The sequence below is a fragment of the Anopheles maculipalpis genome, chromosome 3RL (genome assembly GCF_943734695.1).
Source record: "Anopheles maculipalpis chromosome 3RL, idAnoMacuDA_375_x, whole genome shotgun sequence".
Lineage (NCBI taxonomy): Eukaryota > Metazoa > Arthropoda > Insecta > Diptera > Culicidae > Anopheles > Anopheles maculipalpis.
Window position 1 is genome coordinate 83,656,124 of NC_064872.1, and position 23,264 is coordinate 83,679,387.

The 23,264-nt window shown below is 43.3% G+C and overlaps 3 protein-coding genes across 3 annotated transcripts in view; 1 reads left to right on the forward strand and 2 right to left on the reverse strand.

The window, feature by feature from the left end:
• LOC126562538 (ribosome biogenesis regulatory protein homolog) overlaps positions 1 to 23,264 on the forward strand; it is a 416,320-nt gene that overhangs the window by 307,126 nt on the left and 85,930 nt on the right. The gene's annotated exons all lie outside the window — the stretch shown is intronic.
• Positions 1 to 23,264, reverse strand: part of LOC126561880 (ras-interacting protein RIP3-like) — a 437,929-nt gene that overhangs the window by 288,062 nt on the left and 126,603 nt on the right. The window lies entirely within an intron of this gene.
• Positions 19,641 to 20,794, reverse strand: LOC126561080 (microfibril-associated glycoprotein 4-like). Its single transcript, XM_050217026.1, has 3 exons — positions 20,667 to 20,794; positions 19,835 to 20,605; positions 19,641 to 19,761 (listed from the first exon to the last, which is right to left on the reverse strand). Exons 1-3 carry the CDS (start codon positions 20,792 to 20,794, stop codon positions 19,641 to 19,643), a joined length of 1,020 nt encoding a protein of 339 aa, XP_050072983.1.

Sequence of the window (23,264 nt, forward strand, 5' to 3'; positions counted from 1 at the left end):
ACAAACCTGTTCGGATTTCCTGCATCCTTTTCTCTTCAGTCTGCTTTTACAATAATTTTGAATGGCTAATTTTACTGATGCAGGTTATACTGATCCTGAATTACTAGTTCCTCCAATATTTTCGTGACCATCTTGTGCCCTCTTTGCTTTCCTAGGACCTTCCCAAAAACCTCTGTTTGTTATTATTATCATCTTTGTATAGCTGTCCAGTCTACTTGCTGCTTATCTGTAAGAGATTCAGATGATGATGACAAATTGATCGATAGCAATGCAAATATTGACATTCAATAAAACATCTCTGTATGATTTACGGCATAGTGTTGAGTTGTTTGCGTTTTCCTCTAACCAACCACCACTTCTCAACAATAAATGAAAAGGTATCAATGCTACACTGAAAGAAACTTGCACCAAACTATTTCCCATCCAGTACAACATTTCATTAACTATTCCATATTTTCTCTGATGACAAGGATACATGATTCCCTGGAATCTTCTACAAGACCACAGAAGTACCATCTTTTCGAGGTCGGTCTGCAGCAAATACCATAATATCGTATCATTTCAATGCGAGAGTTTGGTCACAAACAAAAAAAAACTATGCACCGTAAAGTGAAATGTCCGGTAGATTTTCCTTCCCTGCATCCTGCACACACCCAACCGCACGGCAGAAGCTTTCCACAACTGAAAACGGCAAAAACACTACGGCACTTGCTCACACATTGTGTCTGTCGGTGTAAAAAGTAAAGCTATGTGTGTAACGAAATGATTCATCTTGTGCGAAACGAAGCGAAAGTTTGCTAAGCTCTTAATAGTCTAAATGAATTACTACCGGGTGAGGATGGGAGCCCACGTCGACTTTGCAGCACTCGGATAAGTCTTCTTGAGCGTAAAAAGCAGCCCTAGTTCTCGGTGGATTGGTCAATATGACCGAAACTACTTTGAATTCCGGTAGTTGGGCTAAGGTGCACCCGGGTACGGTAAGCTCTGTGCGGCATGTTGTGCTTGGAAACCGCTACATCGTCCCCAAAGTCCAATTGATTTGTTGTGTTACAGCTGTGATCCTTTTTCAAGCTTAGTTACTCCATTTTTTATTTGATTTTTATTTTTGCTCTGTTTCATTAGCTAAAAGAAACCAAAAATATAAAATATAAGGTATTATGTAAAATCCCAAATACCTTAAAAAACTCCAGTTCCTCAAAGGACCAACCAATACACAGGTATTGGTCTGCTTCCATCCCATCTCCTTCACATTACTTAGAATAGAATAGAATGATAGATATATTGCTTCTACCAATCCATGCAAATGCCAATGACGGCATGTCCATGGAGCGGTGCATTAATTTCTCGACCAACCAAGTAGGGAAGCGCATGGTGCAATAATCTGCATTCGACTAATTGCTTTCGGGTGCACTCTACAGCCATTTTATTGTGTCCGTTTCCTACTCACGCTCCACTTCTAGTTAATTGTTACTGCAAAGCAAAGAAGCCTCTAAGGAACAGGGCTGCATTTCCCCGGTCCCATTACCTACCTAGAAGGTGACCGACACTCAGCCCGGCAAAGAAAGATGACAGAATGCTGCTGCTACTGCTACGAATCGTCCCAATACGATAATCCTGCGGGAGGTTATTGCACAAGTGCTCAACTGGTTCGGAACCCAAACGGACAAAGATTGACAGGCCGCCGGTCCGAACGCTTGCCGACCGGGACACATTAGTCTGGACGCTCTGTTGTCAATGGCAAATGGCAGTGTGCGCCATTGCTTTTCGCATCCGTACACCGCATTTGCTGCTCGTTGGGTAAAACGAAACGATGAATGATTTATGAATTATTCCGGTGATAAATTTGCTTTGCCATCGGATCTTGAAAACGATCCCATAAGAGGGGTGGAACGGTGACCTTACGGGCGGGATGCCTTCGCGTCCGTCCGTGGTCAACGGTGAGCACGATTGTTGATTGTTTAATTGATACAATTAATTAATCTTAAGCACAAAAGCTTGTTGCATACCTCGGTTCGGTGGGGTGTTGCTGATGATGATGATGATGATGATGATGATGAACAGTGAATGCATTCGCATTTGTCTGTCCATCTCTATCAAAGCATTTTGCAATCTACCTCTGATGGCAGCACAGTCAGCCTTCCACCAAGATGCACTTTTGATGCATACATCAAACCGGATGCAAACTGTTACTTTATTCGAAAATCTGAAGAGAATAGACACGTCAAGAGCACGGTGTTCGTCAACTGGAATGTCCTGCGACACGCTGGTGTACAAGATTTGAGGATTGAGATTGAATTCTTGGCGGCTAGGTGAGGTATTGTAATTGCACACTGAATAAACCCACCAAAGTGCTACACTCAATCGGCTGTAAGTGGTGCAAAAGCAAGAATGCATAATTTACGATTACATCACTTCCTAGGATGAACTCCAAGTAAGGAATGGTTCTGTTTCGGCGGTGGCAGTTATCGATCCGAAAACAATCGAGCTGCCGTTCGTAAATAATAGGCAGCAGTAAATGAGCAAATGGGTATCCAAAGCATCTCGAAGAAATTGGCTAAATGGTACATCAATTGAATCAAATCGATATGCACAAACATTACACGAAAAGAAGATAATTGTCGCTTAGCATATGGGTTGGTCAGATTGGTTACGATTATTGCTGGATGAATTATAGTTAATTAGCAAGTAAAACATGATGCTAAATGTGAAAATGAACTGTTAAAATGCTTTATCGATCGAACAATAAAATATTTCGCGGCATTTCCCAGCTCTGCAAAAACTTATGAGCTTGACAAAGGTGAAATGTATCTAACGTAGTAGGTCAACTACTTAGTCAAAATTTCACAAGTTTTGAAATATTTAGACTATGGTGATGATGTGATTTTAGTTCTGTTTAATTTTCAGTATCGCTTAATAAACCTATAAATGAAAGTATTTTACAAATTATTACTTCTTTAATACTTCTTTAGCCCGTGATAGGTTTTATGCATGTTTGTATTTTGAATTACTAATGTTTAATACAATCGGCACAGTCGTCTGAATTACCCTTGATTTCACCCCAACATTGACCAACCACCTAATCACACCAAACGGCATCGTACACGCAACCAACTCACTATATTCCCGTGAGCAACAATTTGCGGTCAATCACAGTACAGTACAGTCTGCCGCATCGGTTCCGAGTCTGCTTCCTATCCGATTAAAGCAGAATGTCCGGTGTAGCTGTCAGCCAAACCGTCTAACCTACCTGCACTACTGGCCTCGCACTCGCGCACCAATCGAAGGCGAAAACCACAAATTGTAAATTGAAAATATGGTTATTGCTTACCCCGGGTGCTGCCCGAAACAAATCCATGCCAATGCAGATGATCTTACGGACCTCACCTCAATCCGGGGCTCTGTTGCACTGGATGTGTGTGTGTGTGTGAAAATGTCATTCCGATTCCTGCTGAGAAAACTCACCCAGCTGCTCAGGATAATAATGGGATGCAACAACCGTCCGCAACAGAAAACAAGCTTCAAAGGCCAATCGATCGATCGATGTAGTTGTATCGGACGGACGATACGTTTCAACGAACACCCTCGTCTCCCGCTACCCTACTTTCTCCCGTCGATGCGCGTCAATATGCAATTGATGCATTCATTAGTGCAACTGACGACCGTTTTCGGTTGTCCGGACTCGTATGCGGTGATGAAACCACAGCCACCTCAAAGCAAAACCACGGCGCATTGTGGTAACATCATTGTGAGGTGAATGGTTTTAACTGACGCCTCGTTTCATGACTGTGTAACGCGACCGAGGCTGCGTGATAAAATGTGCACGAATGTAGGCGCACATAAACTGACGTACCGGTAATCAATGTGCCTTCAAGGGAACAGAATGTTACCTATGCTCTCAAATTTTAAAGGCAAAACTTTCAACGAGCAAGTTTTTACTAAAAGGAAAAATTTGATAATTTGTGTGCAATCAAAATTTTAAATCCTAAGCTCCGATGCAGTCCGGTGATGAGGCTGCATCGAGGCTGGTCTTTACAAGGCAGAACCGAGGTTCAAATTTAGAAAATTTGCGTGACCAAGGAGGTCGTTAAGAATTGTTAGAATAAAAATTAAAAGAATCACCGAATTCAAATTTCAAATTATTCTTAATTTGCTTAGAAAGTTCAATTGTTGCTAGCTATTTTAAATTATTCTTAAACTCGAATGATGCATTGAACCCAATCCGAAATGTCTAATAGCTCAAACATTCTGTCCAAATTTCACGACCGTTTCCGTGCTAATTGCTGACAGATAGCTCAATTTAACCGAAAATTTGTTATCACACCAAACTGAAACCTGTCGAAAGCAAAACAACCAAACAAAAACCTGTAACTAATAGAACAACGCTTTGGAGACCGACCACTCACTTTGCATATAACTAAAAGAGAAATAAAAAAAAAGAACAACCAAACCATCGGTAATTCTCAACCAACTCGTAATTGATGCATTCGGGTCCCAAAATCGCGCAACATGTTTGTGTGAATCGAGCTGGAAAATCGGACCCCTCTCTCAACACAAAAAAAGAGGAAGAAACAATATCCCGCTATTCCGCTTGGAAAATAAAAAGAAAAACAAAACAAACCAACAAATTGCTAGCAGATACCGGAATGGAGACGCCCAGTACCTGGTCGCCCGTGCCTTCATTCACAGTCGCTTCATTTCATTTTTTTCTCATGGGTTTTAGTTGTTATAGTTGGTGCTGCAGCATTGCCTCTTTGCCCATTCCAGGTCGTCCTGGTCGCCCCAAAACCCCCCCATCGGAATACCATCGGTATGCGCTCAAAGTAGCCGCTCTAATTCTCCACCGTACTGTGACTGATTGGATTGAATTGGATTGTGCCGAAGTGCACATTCACATTCACGCACAAACTGAACGTTGCTGCGCCCGAATTCCGGTACCGGTATCGCAAATCCCGCAACAGTGCCACAGCCACCAAGCCACCGCTACAGCACAAATGGGTAAATGGTATTTACGGCTGCAGAACGGCTGTGCCTTTGAATGAGCGTACCAGATTTGTGAATCGCCCTGTCGCCCATCGGCTGGGCTTTTCCGCCCCTTTTTTAGATAGTTTCGTTGAGCGGTTGGTGAACGGTTGAAGCAGGGAAAGAAAATGTACGCAATGCAACAATCGTTCAACTAAAAACCGAAAGTACATGCTCCACGCTAGTGGATGATAAAATTAAACCTTGCAAGACCTTTTCGGTAACAGAGCCGAAACCGATCGTTTGGAGGCTTAGGCGCGTTCCTGTTGCGAGGAAGTGTTGTGGCAAAGGGAGGGTAAGAGGGCGGCGAAAGCTTTTCCTGATATGAACCAGGAACACACATACGCAGTGATTGCGCATTCGAGAGACATAGAGACCGGTCTCTCGATGTACACCGCGTACATTTGGTAGAAAAACAGCCTCCTCTACACACGTTCAATTAGAAATCTCTTTCCAGCAAGGAAGCGCTGTACCGCAGCACGGATGATCAGAAAACGGTGCGTGTATGGTGCAAGGATTTCTGGATGAACGTTTAGAGAAAATCCACAATCTAGCCCAGGAAATATTTTTTGCCATCGTCAACATAACAAAATTGTTCCAACCGATTCAAATGCCAGCCTGGGTTGGTATTTGACGACGAAGGGAAGCCGAGAAGGAGCCTTTTTTTCCCATGAGATTCCGTTCCGTTTGGTCGAAAATCGAAAACGAACGAACCCGATCGCAGATGAAGCGCCCGATGCCGTTTGCCGTAAGCTCTGATACAAATTGCAAAATAAAATACAATCAACCAATCGACCAACCCCATTTGGCACCCATTGGCAGACGATCGTGCACGTTGCGGGTGCGTAATGACAAGCCTTTTTGTGTGCCTGTCCGTACACATTTGGGTAAGGTGGAGGATGAGAAATGCTCCATTTTTTGGTGAGGAAGCGGACAAGACTGCTGCAGTCCCTGGGGTAGAGTGTTGCGCTAAATAATATCCCATCCTGATTGCATAAAGCATACTGGGAGGCAACGTTCACAGAAATCGATACTGTGCTGTCTTTATCGGGTGCAGAATAATGTTCTTAAAATATCACCTTCTCTTATGCGGAGAGATTATTCACATACATATTTAGGGAAACAGGATCCCGAGGGAGTCAAGCGTACTGAGGCTTTGGAATTTTCTTTCCAAATAAAATAGATATCCTGAGAGGACAGACCTACGAAATGCTCTCCCAACTGAAGGGCCTGTTTCAGGTGGCCAAATGAGAAGCGCATAACTTTATTAGCTTGCTTTCTCCGTTCATTCAAACCCAATTTGAATACAGCAAACTTAAACAGACCTCCCGACGCCCTGCAAATGCAAATTCCAACAGGATAAAACCTCGAAAGCATTTAATGGATAGAAATTCCAGGCCCACAAATCGGTCCCACCGCGCACAAACAACTTAACGAGCAGAGCGAGCCGTTTTAGTGTCGCTTGTTCAATCCGTATAGTCACTGTGTGGCACGTCCACTCATGTATCATTATCAGATTTGGATATCCATTATCCTCACGCAAAACTCGAGCAAGCGTACTCGATCACGAAAGAGGATTACATTGTTCAATGAATTTGAAAACTGATAATTGTTTTCGAATTATTTGTGGCAAGCGTCCGGCAACACCAATCGAAACCTACGGCGCACTGTGGGGATGGATGTTCATCCTAGCGGTGCGTTACACGCGTACTTGCACTTGCACATTTGCAGTCCATCCCCTTGTACCTACACAAACACGCTCATTCACACACACTCACAAACATTGTGTGGTTTTCGTCCTACCGATCAAATCTGTTCGTACGCTATTACACATCGGCTACGGATTTTGACCAACCCTAAGCACCTTTCCGTGTGCCCTTGTGTGTGTCTGTGTGAGCCCTGAGTCGTGTGAGAGTCAGAGCTCACACTGGTCAGCAGATCAGCAGAAAAGAAGGGGGGGGGGGGGGGGGGCGAAAAAAAAACATTGTGACGCGGTATTCAAAGGACAAGGAACAAGCTTTTCACATTTCCTGGAGCATTTGGTACGTCCGTTCGGCTAAACAATGTAAATAGTTTCACCTGATGCCACAAAGCCCCCATGTACATGCTCGGTGCTGGGAAATGGATGGGAATTGATTTACTTTAAGCCTTGGTTTGTTTGTTTGTTTGCGTTTGTTTGCTTAAATCGATTTATGATGCAACGGGTGCAGTTCGGAGGTTTTTTGTGGGATTAGAATGTTGCCAGCTTGGCTTAGGGTGTGATTGTGTAGCATAATACGATAAGAAGCAGTTTTCAACATGCTCCGATGATTTACAACCACTACTGGTAGCTGCAGTGTTGAAGTTTGGTTTGTATTTAATAACCTTATATGATGATGATGCAGTGTACAATGCTAAAGTTGAACTTAATGTATATTAATCACCTTATTGTAATCCAATGAAAACCAAAAGGAAATAAGACCCTTTTTGAAATGCGCACTTTTCTATTTTCCATCCATAAACTCATCTTTAAATACCATATTGGCATTTTCTTCGACCATCCTTATCAGTATTAAAATATATCCTTCAAATTTCCCACAAAAGCATTACAAAGAAAATGGCTTTAATTTGCAACCACTACACAAACAATTCATGCTGCAAAAATTTCCACCGTTCGTCCCTTCCCACTGGCCAAATTACTTGCAGGTGAGTAAAGAATTTAAGCCTCAAATTCACACTCCAACACTCACCGAACCGCAGCTGTCTGATATCCACCGAAATGACAATACATTCGAATTAAGGGACACAAGAAAAGGAAAACGAAAAATCGAGAAAATTACCAAAGCCGACACAGATCCCCTCAACCGAATTCCCTACACAAAATGGGAAACAATGCCGAATAGAGACAGAAACACACACACACACACACACACACACACACACACACACACACACACACACACACACACACATACGGGACTGCAATGGGTACGGGTATGTGGGACATGCCTGGCGAAATCATAATCAGTCATCGGAAATAATTCGTACAAACAACATAATTGAATTCAAACAAATTGAACAAATAGCCGAAATTAATCAATTATTGTATGGCGGTCCGGAACGCTATGCACCGGCCGGGTATGCTGGCAAATGCTGGTGGGCACAAGCATTTGGGGTTCCGTTTATTTTTTCTTCCTCCTTCGTGTGGAAATGATTTTTTCCTTTCGTTTTGGAGCGCAAATACAATACGGCGTGGAACAATATGGTACGCTTCGGATGGTGGCGATGAGCATGATGATGATTAAATGAAAGGTACGATTGGGATGAAGGTAGGTATGTTTAAAGTGTCTCTCATCCTTGATTCCAATTCAATTTTACGTGAAAAACATCCGTGTTGGAGCATTTAATGTTCACATTTGTGTTAGAATTTTTCAACCGTATATTTTTCTATTTGTTATAGCAAAGTTCTCAAATTAAAGAAATTCCTTAACAATATCCGTTCATCATTCAACACACTGTTCAACATCCTTTTGTAAAAAATGGCCCAGTTTTTCCAGGAACATCGTCGTCCAAAAATCTATACCTAATTCCTTCACCGAAAGCCATATCCTAAATAGGATCAACAGGAGCAATCACCCTCCTCGCGAAACAACCTGTTAAGACGGATTCCGCCAACTCCGAGCCCAAAAAATAATAAATTGGTGCGATGGTGGAGTTTTGAATTTATAATTTAAGTAAATATTTACAGCACCACCCTAGCCACACCTCCACTTCTTCCGCTGGTTTGTTGCTCTTCCAAGGGAAATATTTAGAGACAACTTGTTGCCCAACGAGTTTCTGCCGGTGGAAAACCTCGGTCGAAAAGAATCAATCGAAAACTTTTGGGATGCTGGGTCTCGGTCCAATACATACCCAACGCCGCTGCACACCAATTTGGCCAACAGGAATTAGTTTTTTGATTAAGCTGTCCTGGAAATCTCATCTTCCCCAGCACCTTCCCCATTGGGAAACGTTGCAGCGCTAACACAATTAAAAAATTACTTCACCGCTTGGGATGAGCTCAGGGCAACCCGCCCCGCAAAGGTCCTTTTGACCGTGCATCAGCCTTTCTCCTGAAAGAAAGTTACAAATTCCATAATGGAAATGAAAGCAGTCGCTTTCGGCTCGTGCATTCTTTTATCACTCGCTCGCTTCGCACTTTTCCATCAGGCACTTTTCCATCTCGAATTCAAAATCAAATTTCATGCTTCGAAAGATGATTCCTTCCAACCGGATCGAACCTCTAGCCGAACATCATCGGGTTATCACCGGCGGGGACGCTTGGGTCGGTTTGGCACTGCGTAAACTTCCTAGAGAAAACAGCCCCGAGCGTAAATTAATTGATTTCTTGTGCGGCAAAGTTTACGCTTCGGGTTTGTGTCGAATCGATGGGCGAAAGTTGGGTTCGTGATGGGTTAAACTTCTTTCGCCGAACCGGGTCATGCCAACTTTTCGTTGGTAGCTTTTGGAGGTGAAGTGAATTGGTACCAGTGTTTGCTGTAACATTGGACCTTTGGGAAACGGAACTGACAAACTGATAAGCTTTTTAGTAAATTTATATGAATGTAATTTAGTTTAAACGACTGGCGAACTCAGAAAAGTTCTGGTGGAGCTAAATGATATTGGAAATTTTGCTTGATTCTCCTACGCAGAATTCCTCTGTTTGGACTCAGGTGCTTTGTTTTTAAAATCTTCAAAGAACGCAGATGTTTAAAAAAAAACAGTAAGACACGCGGAACGGTGTAGTCTTCCAGGTGGTTGTACCGACGTTCTTCACTTGGCAGGAATGGGATTTAAATCCTATCCGGACCTGACCTCCGTAGAGGGAACTAACTATGAAACTAGCAGGAGGCCGTAAAGCCAAGAAAAATAAAATAAAGAAAGAATGTAGACAATAAAGTTGATAAGAGAGGTACGAAAGAAAACGAAACTTTCTCTGGTCTAATATTTATTCTTTCGTTCTTTATTATCGTTCATCCTTAACTCTTCCTAAAGCTTAATTTTTCAAAAGCCGTAATATGATGCATTTCCACCAATGGTTGCCAACAAATTGCCAGTTCCCAGGCAGACTTCGCAGCTTTTAAATCGTTTACTATCGAGTCCTAGCCGTCAATATGCCGTCAATAAACATGATTCTAACTACTTGCGTAATAATACTCAAGCAAACTACATAGAAAATGCGTCTGACCCTCTTGTCTCTCTTCATCCAACTTCATGCGATTAATCCATTTATCCAATCATTTAACTTTAACCCAAATACCACAACACTAACCGACACCTCTCCATCCTGTCCACTATCACCATCCTCCAATTGTCACAAAACGAGCACGAGGAAAAACTTTAATCGTACCATAAATGTACAGCGCATGAAGAAACCGTGTGGCCGTGTGTGCGAATGTGTGGTTGTTCACTTTGAAAATTTGTCCAATAATTGCCCATTATTACACTTATCCGGACCGGTGGCTAATTTAACTTCATTTGAATACCATTTACCTCGCACTTTCACCAGCATAATTGCATTATCGTATGCTCTCCGCCAGACACTGACTCATGTCCATTAATTAACATCGAAACCGTTCCCCACAGCCATTTGGAGGATGGCCCCTTCTTCAAAACACTCCACACAACCTGCCAATAACTGCTTCCGGTGTCGATGCTGCTGTGCAGGGAGGTTTTTACTATCACCATTCTCATCCCGCCCATCAAGATTTGGTCTCCGTCATCTTCACACGCTTCAATGCACTACGACCAAACTCCGATTGGGTTGAACTGCTACTGTCCCTCCTTCTTCCTGCCTAGGGTACGGGCTGGAAATGGTACTTAAGCATCAACTTTCACCGTTTAACGTACTTCTTCTACTATTGATGTCGGGATGCCGGCACACTCGCTCAGGTAAATGACTAACCCGAGCGTGTCCGGACGGCTGGGTTATGTGGTTATTCCATCCGCAGAACCCAGGGTGGATGTTAACTACGACGTTACGATTTTATCGGAGGAAATTTAATAACTAAATATAAATTATGAACATAATACTCATATCCATTTATGAGTATCCACCCCATGCCATCCACGGGACTGCACACTATCTTCCCATATAGAAAGGCGATTCATGAAAGGCGATTTGCCATTCAGAAGGACAGGAAGATGCTGATTTCCACACACACACACATAAGCACTAGTCTGTTGAAATAGAAGAAAGCAACCTCAACCAAAACGGAACGAGTGTCTTGGTTGGATGCTTTACCACCATCGGGGAACTAATAGGGTTAAGATGGTCGCCTTCATCTGGTGGTTGTGCAAAACCACTTTGGACTGGATGGAGTGTTGGTTAACTTTAACTTCCACTACGTCGAATATTGAGCGCTTCACTGGCCAGGATGAAAGCGGATATTGCTGTCACAATCATAGAAGTCACCGATTCAAGAGCACCCAGTAGGGACGAACGAAAATGGGGCTGCAACAAAACACTCGATCATTAAATGTCCGAAACTGTTGCAATGCTGGACACTCAAGCGAAGAAGAATCGCTTCACTGTAGCGACCGAGTTGCTTGGCGCGAGCTCTCAAACTCTTCCGGACCAAAGTAACCGAGTAAGCAAAAGTGCTTAAGAATATAGTGATAGTACGCCACCATGTTACGTTACGTACGTGGATGGATGGTGCATGTTGCTCAACATGGCTTCTTACGGTGATAGATGAGAGATGCTGCACAGCGCCCGTAACTATGGCCACAGATGGTGCCATGATGATATTGTTGTGCTCGTCGAAAAGAAGTTAAACAGTGGCAATAGGGACAAAATGGCTTTGTCATTGTTTCGCATCACTTCTTATTAAATCCACATTATTGATGTGTATGTGGAGAAGTTTATATTATTGTTAGAAAGATTTTTGGTTCCTTTAAAAAGTGTACACGTCTAAGAAATATTTTCAAATATTTTTAAAAAAGTTTTGTTGAATTAATTTCAAATCGTATTATGAAAAGTAGTTTATCATAGGTTGTAGTGTACTAAAAATCACTCCTCAATGAGTTCGAGTCCTCCAGCCGTTTCTATTCAAACTCAAACGGAATGGAATATTGGAATGAAACCCTTTGCTTGTTAACAAAATGAAACACACACACGCATGCACACATTTTCAATGCAAACACAAAGCAACAATACTCCAGCAACAGCAGATCGTTCGGGTATCCATCATCAACAAGTTGAATCCGGGAGCAGACATTCCCTACCGAAAGGGAAGGATCTCTTCCGTCCCACGAGAAGCATGGTCAACGCAAGTACAGCCATCAGCTGGCAGATTTTCATCTGCACGTTACCATGCTCAACAGCGTCCCGTTGTTTTTGGACGATGAATAAGCTTGACGACGAGCTCTCAGCTTCTTCATTCACACGAACCGAACGTCCGGATCCATCCGGACAGGATCGTACGGATGTGTAACATAATGAATCAAGTCCTGTGTTTACATCTTTATCTATAAATAGTTACCCATCGTTGTCCCGGTCCCGGTGCGTTTCGTTTCGGACACTTTATTTCGGGTTTGGCATGATACGGCCGGACTATGGAGTTACTTTTCGGTACAAAACGAAAGGTTTAATACCTTCACATTAAAGTACTATTAGGAAGGAACGGTTTTATTTCGGTAGGGGGACATCTGGAGGCTGGAAGGTGGTCCGTCTGTGCTGGTGGAGATATGGTGTCCAAGATCCGGTACTGCCCATTTTCCTTCGGCACGCTACACGTTGCAGTGTTCTTCCCTACGCAAGAGAAACCCTCTCTCCCAACTACAATTACTAAGAAACTCACCTCGCCCGAAAACTCACCCACAATCCTTAGTTCCTATCGCTTACGAAGGTAGCAGAACAACAGGCAATGTGGATGGCAATATATTAAACTGTAGATTTACTGTCCTACGAAGAAACCCATTAAAGGGCTTCATTTGTGAATGTGAACTGCTTTGAAAACAGATACCAGATACCAATCCCTTTGGTGCTCGGTTCTGTTTATTCACCCGTACCGAGGCCATCCTAGGGAGACCTTGTTCCTAGGCCACAACCAACGGTAAAGGGTCATAATGCGGATCCGAGGGATAGGCAATAGGTTGAGCACAGAAAAGGGTTCACGATTCGAGACAGATTATGGGAAAACTCAAGACGTGTCCAATTCGTGTCAAGTGATATGCCGCTGGCGAAGGATTTGAGCCGTAACGCCAGGGATTGTCAGGTACCTGGGGCATGCCACCAACAGTAAACTGATAGCTTGAGCACAATGCAAACGAACAGGGACCCTATAGCACCCGCCACCTGTTTGGTGTGTATCGGGACACGGGATTTGTTTATTTGGTAAAGTGGAAAATAGCAGACAGTTCGCCCCAAACTGTACACTGACCGGTGCGAGAACGGTACAAACTCCAATCGGTTGATCGATGGCCGGCCTAAGGAAGGATCTTAAAATCGGTTGTTATTTCGTCTCTCAAGAAGTTGGTCACGTTACGCCAAGGGTGGTAGCTCATCGTGCTGGTTTAATGGAATCCCACTTCTAATCCTTCAAGTGTAAAGAGGCAGGCCAGCACCGAGCGTGGAAACATGCAAATGCGTTACGAATTGATTCGCTTTTATGTTGATAGGCGTAGTATAAATGGACCAAAGGGGGACTCGAATCATTATGGGCTCGTTTCCGCAGTTGGTCCGCAGTAAGATTTACCGGCGATAAAACCTGTGAGCCATTAGCATATTAACACATCGGTAGATGGAAGAAGTAACTGGTTTGCAAATAAAAGTACGACTACACGAAACGTTCAAAGTCAAACAACCTTTTCGTAAAATTCGGGTTAAATGTATTGATCAAAGCAAAAAAAAATCAATTTATTTAAACGAATTTTAAAAGCTACCAATAGATTTTAATGAAATTGATCTAGTACTGTGAGTTTCATAAGCATGAAAAAGTATTCAGACTTTTCTTCTCAGTTTAAACACGTTTAATGTACAAATAGCAGGCCCCCATTCACGATACTCTCATATAATTTAATTCGCTACAATTGCTCTTCACAGCACGACTCGTTCACTCGAGTGCTTAAAGCATTAACTTTCCTTTCCGAAATTCCCCCCGATTTGTGACTTTGGCAGGTGACAATCGTTTCGTTACCGCAAACACCAAAACGCTACTCATCACCATCATGATCATCGTCACCGAACCCGATGCCCGACTGTTATTCATCGTGCGACAAACGATTGCAATTGCATTTTTACGTTCATATGTTCCACCACCTGTAGTACTAAATTTTCCCATTTATTCTGATACCTTCTTTTTTGTTTTGCTGCATTTATCGTTTCCAGGGTGTTCTTCTAGCATCCGGATCTCCAGGAACAAAGAAGGACCACCAGGAAATCCTAAGTGGCTTCCATCGTTACATTTGTGCATCAAAAAACCGTTCACTGTGCACTGTCTAGAATGCGGAAGCGGAATCATACAGCAAGCCATAGGAAGGAAAAGCACCAAGCTCCTACCGCACAGACCCTCAACATGGCCATGTGTGAGCGACGGTACGAAGGTGCAGCAAGTTTTAAGCAAACGAACAAAATCATATTTTTCATTATTTGATCACGAAGTAACACTCAAACACGTCAGGATGTATAAAGATGAATTTTATGCAAAGTAAGTGGTGTGATGTTCTTCCTCATCTTCTCCTGCACACACACACATACACTTATGCGGATGTCCCAGCTAGTTGGCGTGGAGAGTGCAGGAATACCTTCAAAAAGGTACTCACTGTCACCCCGGCTGCATCGTGTCCCAGGAGAAGTGCATCGTCGTCGTCGTCGTTTGCGGGCGAAGAGACAATCATCCTTGTGTTCCTTTAAGTGAAACGTACGTACGTGTCTGATGCTGCCGTATGTGGCCAATCGTACCCGCCGCGCCACACGTACCCTTCTGTACAGGAGATGCATCTCGCACTGCTCGAACGATGTGCATTCGATGCAATTTCTCCTCCACCATTCGAGTTCCAGACACGTTCTGCATAAAACGCTTTGTCACAAGCGAATTCAACACGCGACGAAGCCGAAGACGCTACTCGCTCCAGCTTCCGCTCCAGCGCACGATTGTTCTTTGGCCTCGGGGACGAATGTAGAGCCTGCAGCGCTCCACTCTTGGTGTGGCGTGGCGTAGGTAGTACCTCTGCACGGGATATCGGAGCCTGGCAACTTTAAAGTGCCTCTACACCAACAAAGGGACAAAGCAGCAGTACAGTAAAAAAACCCCCTCTCGAGAATCTGGTGTGGTCGCTAGTGTTGCTGCGGACCATGGCGCATTTGGGTTTCATTTCTTTTTCTGCTCGCTTCATACACCGCCGAGCTTCTTAGCTGCGTCTAGTGTCTCGCTTCCCGAGTGCAAGAGCTGCATGCCATCATTTATTACGATAAAAAGTGAAAATACATCAAAAGAAAACGCTTCCTGTTCTGCCCGGGCAGGGTGTCTCCGTGTCTCGAGCGCATCGCACCGGTTGCTCGTGTCCATTCGCTTAGTTTGAAAAAAAAAAAAAGATTCAAACGTGTGAAACAGTAACATATCCAAGAAAAGGAAGGTATCTCTTTCAATGCATCATTCTTCGTCGCTTCCTTTCGTCCGGGAAGCTTGCACTGGCGCAGTATAGTGCAAGTGAGAATGAAGCAAAAGTATTTAAACTCACATATTTTAAGAAAAGAATACTGTTCACGCTTTTACGCATTGTGGGCTCGTTTGGGGCTGCCTGGGACCCAAAATTATAGCGAAACTGTTTTTCTTCAAACTATTGGAAGGGTTTGTATATTTTTCTTATTCTTAAGTTTTCGCTGTTGAAAAGGTCACACACATCTCGAGATTGTCTATTTTTCAGATAAAAAGGTTGAAAATATTTTAATATTAAATTATTTATTATTTTGGTTTTCTTATTGATCTTTTGTTGTGTTTTTATTATATCATGTACAGCATTCTAGTAAGAAAACAAGCAAATTTTAGCCACAATTTAACAGCACATAGTGATGAAGCCATTCAATATGCTGTAGATAACGTATTCCTACCAACCCACCCTTCTGCTTCTTCTCGTCGGCAGCAGGAACAACAGCGAAACTGCTCAATGAAAAGAAAAGCACTGACTAAGGAAAAGCAACCCGGCCGCTACTACCCATTCCTTCCCTTTGGGCAGACGCCCCAAGTGCTATTCTTTGCACTCTTATTCCCTAACTAACACCCTGGCCCACTGTACCCCCATTCGGTTCCAATGCTTTCCCTGCAGACGAGTGATATCGTCGTTGCATCATTTTGCACCGGGATGCATTGCGGGTGCATTGTTGAATGCAGAAAAATCGTGACAAAAGTACCTGATGATTCTCGTACGATTTTTTGCCTCACACCGAAAGAATCTTCGACCAGGGAAGCTTAGGTGAGGCCCGTATTACTCTACCGGGTAATGGTAACGCGCCGCTGTTAAACTGGCTGAGTGTCAAGAGTCATGAGCGCAACTCACAAGTTTGAATTTTGCGCTCTGCGCTTGATGAGCAAACAGGGAGAAAAAAGTGCATCGTCTCAATATTACAAAAAAAAATGTCTAATCTAGATCCTACGAAAGGGGCGAGGAAGTCGCAGTCACATTCCCAGTTTTGATTTTTTCGCGCAACGGATACAAACCCCTCCTTGGATCTGTCCATGTTCTATCTGTTTCATTGTCCTGGTGTGCGTGTGTCGGTTTAAATTGCTCGTTCGTTTTCTCAAGAGAGCAATCTCGATGCAACCGAAACCGGGCGTGCTTGTGCTACCCTTTCTGACCTGCCAGCATCAACAATCAAGTGTGCACACGGATACGTTGCACCACAGAGAAGACCACTAGTCTGTGTGTCGGTGTTCTTCATCCGATTTTCTAGGAAAATTCTTTCACGGAAGTAGCATCTGTAGCATAGGTTTCCATTCTTCCTTCATCTCTTCCGGACTTCCAGACTATCCCAGCTCAGAGAGGGTGGAAGAATTGTGCTTGAATAACACTTACTCTACCGGTGGTACCAGTGCTTCTCACCAACGTTCCACCCTTCTGTGGATCTGTGTCCATTTGTGCTCATTTATCAACCACAGCGAAAGGGGCAGGAACTTCGATTTTGCACCGGTAGTTCAAGTGCGCCTGCCAGCCAACCAGCCAGCTAGCTTGCAATTAATGGATGGGAGCTTGTTCGGAGGCTTCAAGGGCTCGAGTGTTCACCTTCGGCAGCGATTGCTCAGGTATCGAGTGGATTTAAATGAAGTAGCCACTACGCCGGTCAATTGTTCCGCACTTGGGATCGCCCTTTTTGATGAGCGTTTGATTCATTTTTATGTTGCACTTCCTTTTACTTACCCAAAGCTAGAAATGGGCTTTGAATCAAACGAAGCATGTACTGTCTCAAGTTCAATAGAATTTTGAAAGTACTTATTGTAATGGGAGACTACGAGCTGGTGTGATAAAACACATCGATGCATTTTTTGTTGTCTTAAAGCTTCATTATATAATAAGGTTTTTTTTGGTTATTTTTAAATTCTTTTCTGTTCGAAACCATTTTTTCTCTAATGTGTTCCTAATGTTATTCAATTTCTGTATTCCTAACTAACTTGAAACTACCTAGGTCCAACCGTTGAAACCATTCGCCATTACCTAGTCGAATGTCATAAATCATTCCACTCTCTATCATTCAAATGAGAGCGTAATACGTTCATAAAGAAATTCAATCATCACTGGCCATCGGCATGAAAGTACCCATACGCCATTCAACAGCCACTTATCAACTTTAATAGACTTCCAAACTTTACGATCCCATGCTCTCGTCTCGTGCCCTTCCTCCAAACACAGAACACGACCACTGGAGCGGCCCCAATAAAGCGAAGCGTATAAATCTCGCTCACTTCACTAGACACTTACCTCTACGTCTGTTTATGACAATCGGTCAGCACAGACTTCCAGCCATGGTGGAAGAATTTGGAGATCTTTTATTTGCAAATCAAAATGCATTAATAAAAAAAAAAGCCTTTCAAAAACGTTCCTAGTGCCAGTTCCGCTTCAGCCAGACAAAGAAATAAACTCTAACGAAGGTAAAGATGGTTCACAGTCCAAGACCAAGACCGTTGTTCGAAAGACGTTTGCCATGTTTATTTTGCATGCCCCTTTATTATTGCCAAACAAAACGTATTAAATGAAATATCGTTCGCGAATTCCCTCCTTCGTAGGAGATAAGCTATCGGTCGGTACACTATCGCTTGCTGTGCTCCGTTTTATGACGAAGCGGAAGCTGTTCGGGAACTTCTAAGTTTTTTCTCTTGAGCAATTGAAAAAAAAAACTGCCACAATAAAAAGAACAAGGGAAAAGTTCAAATTACTTCCCTTTGCAACTGTGCTTCGTGTCATTTTTTCCCCCTATTTCCCAACTCTCCTTGAACACGTAACACTGTCAGGCGAACGTTTCGCATTTGAGCGTGGCAAAATTTGCTGATGCCAACAGCATGTCTTCAATTATTTTTTAGATTTTCCCAAAAACTCACCCTAAACTGGACGGGCATTTGCAGCAACGCCCTCCCCAACTCCCCTTCCGTCCAACGGGAAGATTTATGATGACCAATTCGGTACAGGTGACGGTCGGCATTCGGTCGGCTGGACAAAGTTTGCGTATCGATTGCGTAGCGAGCCGCTGCGGAAGATTACTGCTGCCCAAAAATCCCAGCCCCAGAATGTGCCATTTCCGATGCTTATGATTATTGAGTTTCATCAAATGACCTACCATCAGAAAAATGTGTGCCACCTTTCCGAACACGGTTCGATTTTCCACGTTTCCCTATTGCCCGATTTGAGCGCCTCCAACGGAACCCTGAACCCGGGAACCGATCGGTCAACTCGATTGCAAAAACTTTCCCCCATTACGGGAGGGCGGGCCATGTGGTGTCCACCATTTTTTCACCTGGTCACACGTCCGGTGTCCAGTCCGTTCGGTGACAGTGGTGTCAGCTGCGAAACGGATTCCGAAATAGACGATAAAGTAAATGAATGTTTCAAATTCATCTCGCAAAACGTGTCTCGCCTGGACCGTTCTAGGGGGACAATTTTCTGCCAGTCAGTGTGTTCGATCTTAGACGAGGAGCGCTGTCGTGGCGTGGCGGACAGCCTCGGCTATGGAAGGGTCTTGTTGCCAGTATTGCCCGTGACGGGACAAACAAACCGTTTTTCATTTTTGTCCTGTGTCAACAGATTTCTCTATTGATTGGTGTTTGCTTTGCGCGATCGTTTGAGATGCTTTAAACGCTTCACTCGAGACATTGACCTAAGCTGAAAAAAATGTGTAACTAAATAAGAAAAGATAATATGTGTGTGAAAACTAGCATTTTTTGTCGAAAACTTTTCTGTTTACATAATAACTGTTGTGAGAACGATTCATACAAAAACCCATAGCGCAATAACCAACCACTCTCAATAAGTTCTAAAAATTTCCAATAAATTACTAGGGTCGCTTTTTGTTACCTTTCTTTTGCGATCAGTTATTGAGTTTACTTAACGTGTTTAATATTTTGACATGATCATAGTATGATTTAGAATGAGTCTTCATATTTTATCAAATCAAATCAACCTAACAACTCCCGTATCATGATTTTTGTGGCTTGCAAACCGTACCCATAAGGTTTCATCGTTGACCAACTGTTGGACTGTTCGGTGTTTGTGTTTCCATACACACCATTAAGATTGCTATAAAAAGAAAAGAGAGCATATTGCATTCACTTGAACTATTCCATCGAGCGGTTGTTTCTTATCGTATTACCTGGTGACACACTGTTGATGATACCACCAACCACCACGATGCTTTTTCGCACAGTTGTACGAAACCGGATCGTTATCCCGATCGTAGGTAGTAAACTTCATCCCTTCATGTTTGCCTAACGAGTCACCTCCATTGCCCAAGTAACTTCTTATTTCCTTCAGCCTGTATTCATCCGTCGCATTACCGAGCACAAATTTGTTATACTTTGTGTAGAGGATCATCCCTTGGAAATTCTTCAACCAGACCATAATCTCCCATTTCTGACCATTGTTCACCAGCAAGCTAATTCGCTCCAAACCCAGCCAAAACTCTCCATCCAGACTACCGAAACCGGACTCGTAATCTGCCCACTTGCGATAGAACGATTCGGAACCGTTGAAACGATTCTGCACCACGATCCAGCCAGCGTCAATAGATTGCATGTCGCACAGCAAGTTGATAGGTTGCGCTTCCTCCGAAATTCTGATAAGAAATTTGCCGCTGACCCGCGATGGGACCTCACGGCATGAGCTGTATATATTGTCCTCACCTAGAGCGAGTTGTTCCGCCGATGGTTCCACACCTAGTGGGTACTTAGATGATGGAGGTTTCAGGGGTTTAGGTGACGCATCGGGCATGCGCTCGGTAGTTTGGACGTGGGACGATTCCGGCGCTGAATACTTTGTAGCTGGCAATAAGGTTGCTTGATGCTCATTTTGAATGGAATGTGACAGCTCTGTTTCAACCTTTTTTGGGGACGTATTTTCCCATTTTGCCTCTAAAGCTACTAACCTGCAATAATGCATGAAATGGTGTGATTTTTTTCGATCTATTACGATCATATTCTGCCTACCTTTGTTCGATCGATTCCAGCTTTGCAAGTATTATTTCATACCCAAAGCCACATCCTCCAGGTTGTGGTGTTTCGCCATTTGCGAGGGAAAAAATTAAGCACACTAAAGCAATTATTCCAAAGAGCATTATTTTCACAAATCTGAAATTTCAAAAGCGCGTGCCAGAATTTGTTGCCCTAGAACCACGTACCCACGTTAAATAGCTTCTACTTTGATAAGAACTTTCTGTAGAAACAATAATAAACAGTTCAACACAACGTGTTTTTCGAGCACTTCCATGTTTATGACTGAGCCTCTATCACTTCAAATTAACCAATGTTTGAATGGTTCAGTTGATATGGCGAGTTAGCTCGTGGCTCATAAACAAAGATTTTTGTATATTGTTGCATAATATTGCATATAATACGGCATATGCTATTTTTAGTAAAAAAAAAACCAAGGTTGATTCTCCTTTAAAAAACAAAATTTCTAATCACTTGCTAGTTTTAAGTTTTTACAACCATAGTGCACAACCATCATTTTAGATGCCAACAGACCGGAAAAAATAAGAATTTGTATCCCAAAAGTACCAAGGCGGTTCAAATCTAAAGTATTGAATTTTTCTTACGATTCGGTGGAAATTTTTGGGAAAGGACTCATCCCAATTTTTTGAGTAACTGTCGGAACGGGTACTTTTAAATGTCATTCATATGTACTGTGACTTCCAAAGCAGTGCCTTGCAAAACAGTATTCTCGTAGTATCAGTCAAATCAAAAGCAGCCGTTGCGCCAAAACACACGCCGAGTACAAGCACTTTCGGGAGAGTAATTATCAGCGGCTCTTTCAAACACAATCAACCAACCAGACTTCCGGTCAGTTCAACAGTTAAGTACTAAATGCATCCACAAAATGGCTCCCTTGAGACACTCGAGGACACGAGATTTGGTTTATGATGTGTCATGCGTATGCCTGGCAATAATGTGCTGTAATTAAAACACCACCCGTGGCATTAAATTCTCATGAGTGAGCGGTACACGGATGATCGAATGGGGCTAGTGAACTCTGAGCGAATGCACCATCAACACATTACTAATTCAACTCTGATGCAAACGCAAAAAGGATGCATAAAAACAGGTTGTCCAGGTTGGACAATCGAAGTTTGATGGATAAATTATGACTCCATCAGCGCGATCTGAACGTATGCCATAAATTTGGAGACACATTAAAGCTGACTCTGAGTTCGTATATTCGTGATACAAACTGTATTCCACAGTCTCACAGTCCCTCTAAGCAAGGGAAACACAAACTTTTTAATTTTCCCTCTATTCAATCCTCGAACGTCGGCCGAAACACAACGACCAACATGCTCACACCAATTCAAAACCGGCCAGGCTTATTCGGAGAATGCACATTACCATGGCGTAGCAACCTCAAAATCGCTAAACATCATCAATTCAATTAAAACAACTTTCATCCTTCCCGAGTTCCCGGGGACTATGAGACGAAAAAAAAAAGTTCGACTCGTAGAAAATTCTCATCTCTGGAGAGTGTCCGGCACTGCTGCTGCTGGAGGCAGGATCGAGGAGGTGGTTGTGTGATTCGAATGCTGAAGGTGAATGAATTAAAGCCACAAAAGTTCGCCAAAAATGCTTATTAGGAAAAACGAACACCCACCCCTGCTCCGGATAGTCCTGTCAGGAGGGTGATCTTTTGTGCCGTCCCATCATGCTCTAGGCACACCCACTTACAACGACGCACGCTCATACGGTCGCCGCAGGTCACATGCAGCAGAATAGGAAAGCCATCCCCACAAGATGGGACAAAAGTTTGACAATAGAATAATTTGAATTCTCACCGAATTTGCCACCGAAGCTCTCGTTGGACTTTCCATTAGGATGCTCGAATGTGCTCTGCAAAACTTCCAACCTGCGAATGCTAGCCATTTCTTCCTCTCTCGCCACAATCTGTGTTATTCTTTTCAGTGGCCATTCCAGGTTTCGCTTGTGATCTGGCTTCGCTTTACAATCTCGTTCCCCCCAAAAAAAACCACCACACTACAGTTATCGTTATCATTTACTATTGTAATGCCGATCGGGCGTTGAAAGCATGCAGACTTAGGGTGCCGAGATTGTTGATTGAATCGTCCCAGTATTTTGGTTTTCCTATTATTTGCTCCGTTTTTTTTTTTCATATTTTTCATGGTTTACACAACGGAAGGATAGCTATCGTTTCCGAACCACCTGCACTCCTGTCTGTATCCGGACTCCATTTACTGTCCCGACTAGCAACCGCACCGCACCAAAGTCTGAGCAATTGATCGGCTTCTGGACACGATCGGAGTGCCTTGTGGGTGTGAGCGAAGGAGACGAAACTTCAGGAAAAGTTTTCTAATTTAATGCCTTGTTGGAGATTTTCATGCACAACTTGGGTGATTTTTAGAGCGGGCACCCAGTACGCTTACCTTACGGAAATAGCATCATTTGCCCTATAGGGGTCAGGAGCGTAGTGTCCAGGGAGGGAGCATTTCGTTCGACTGGAAGCCGTTCCGGAAGGTCAAAAAGGTATCACCACTTCCAGCACCACTTCCCATCATGTTGGCAGTTTGGGGTACGGATGGC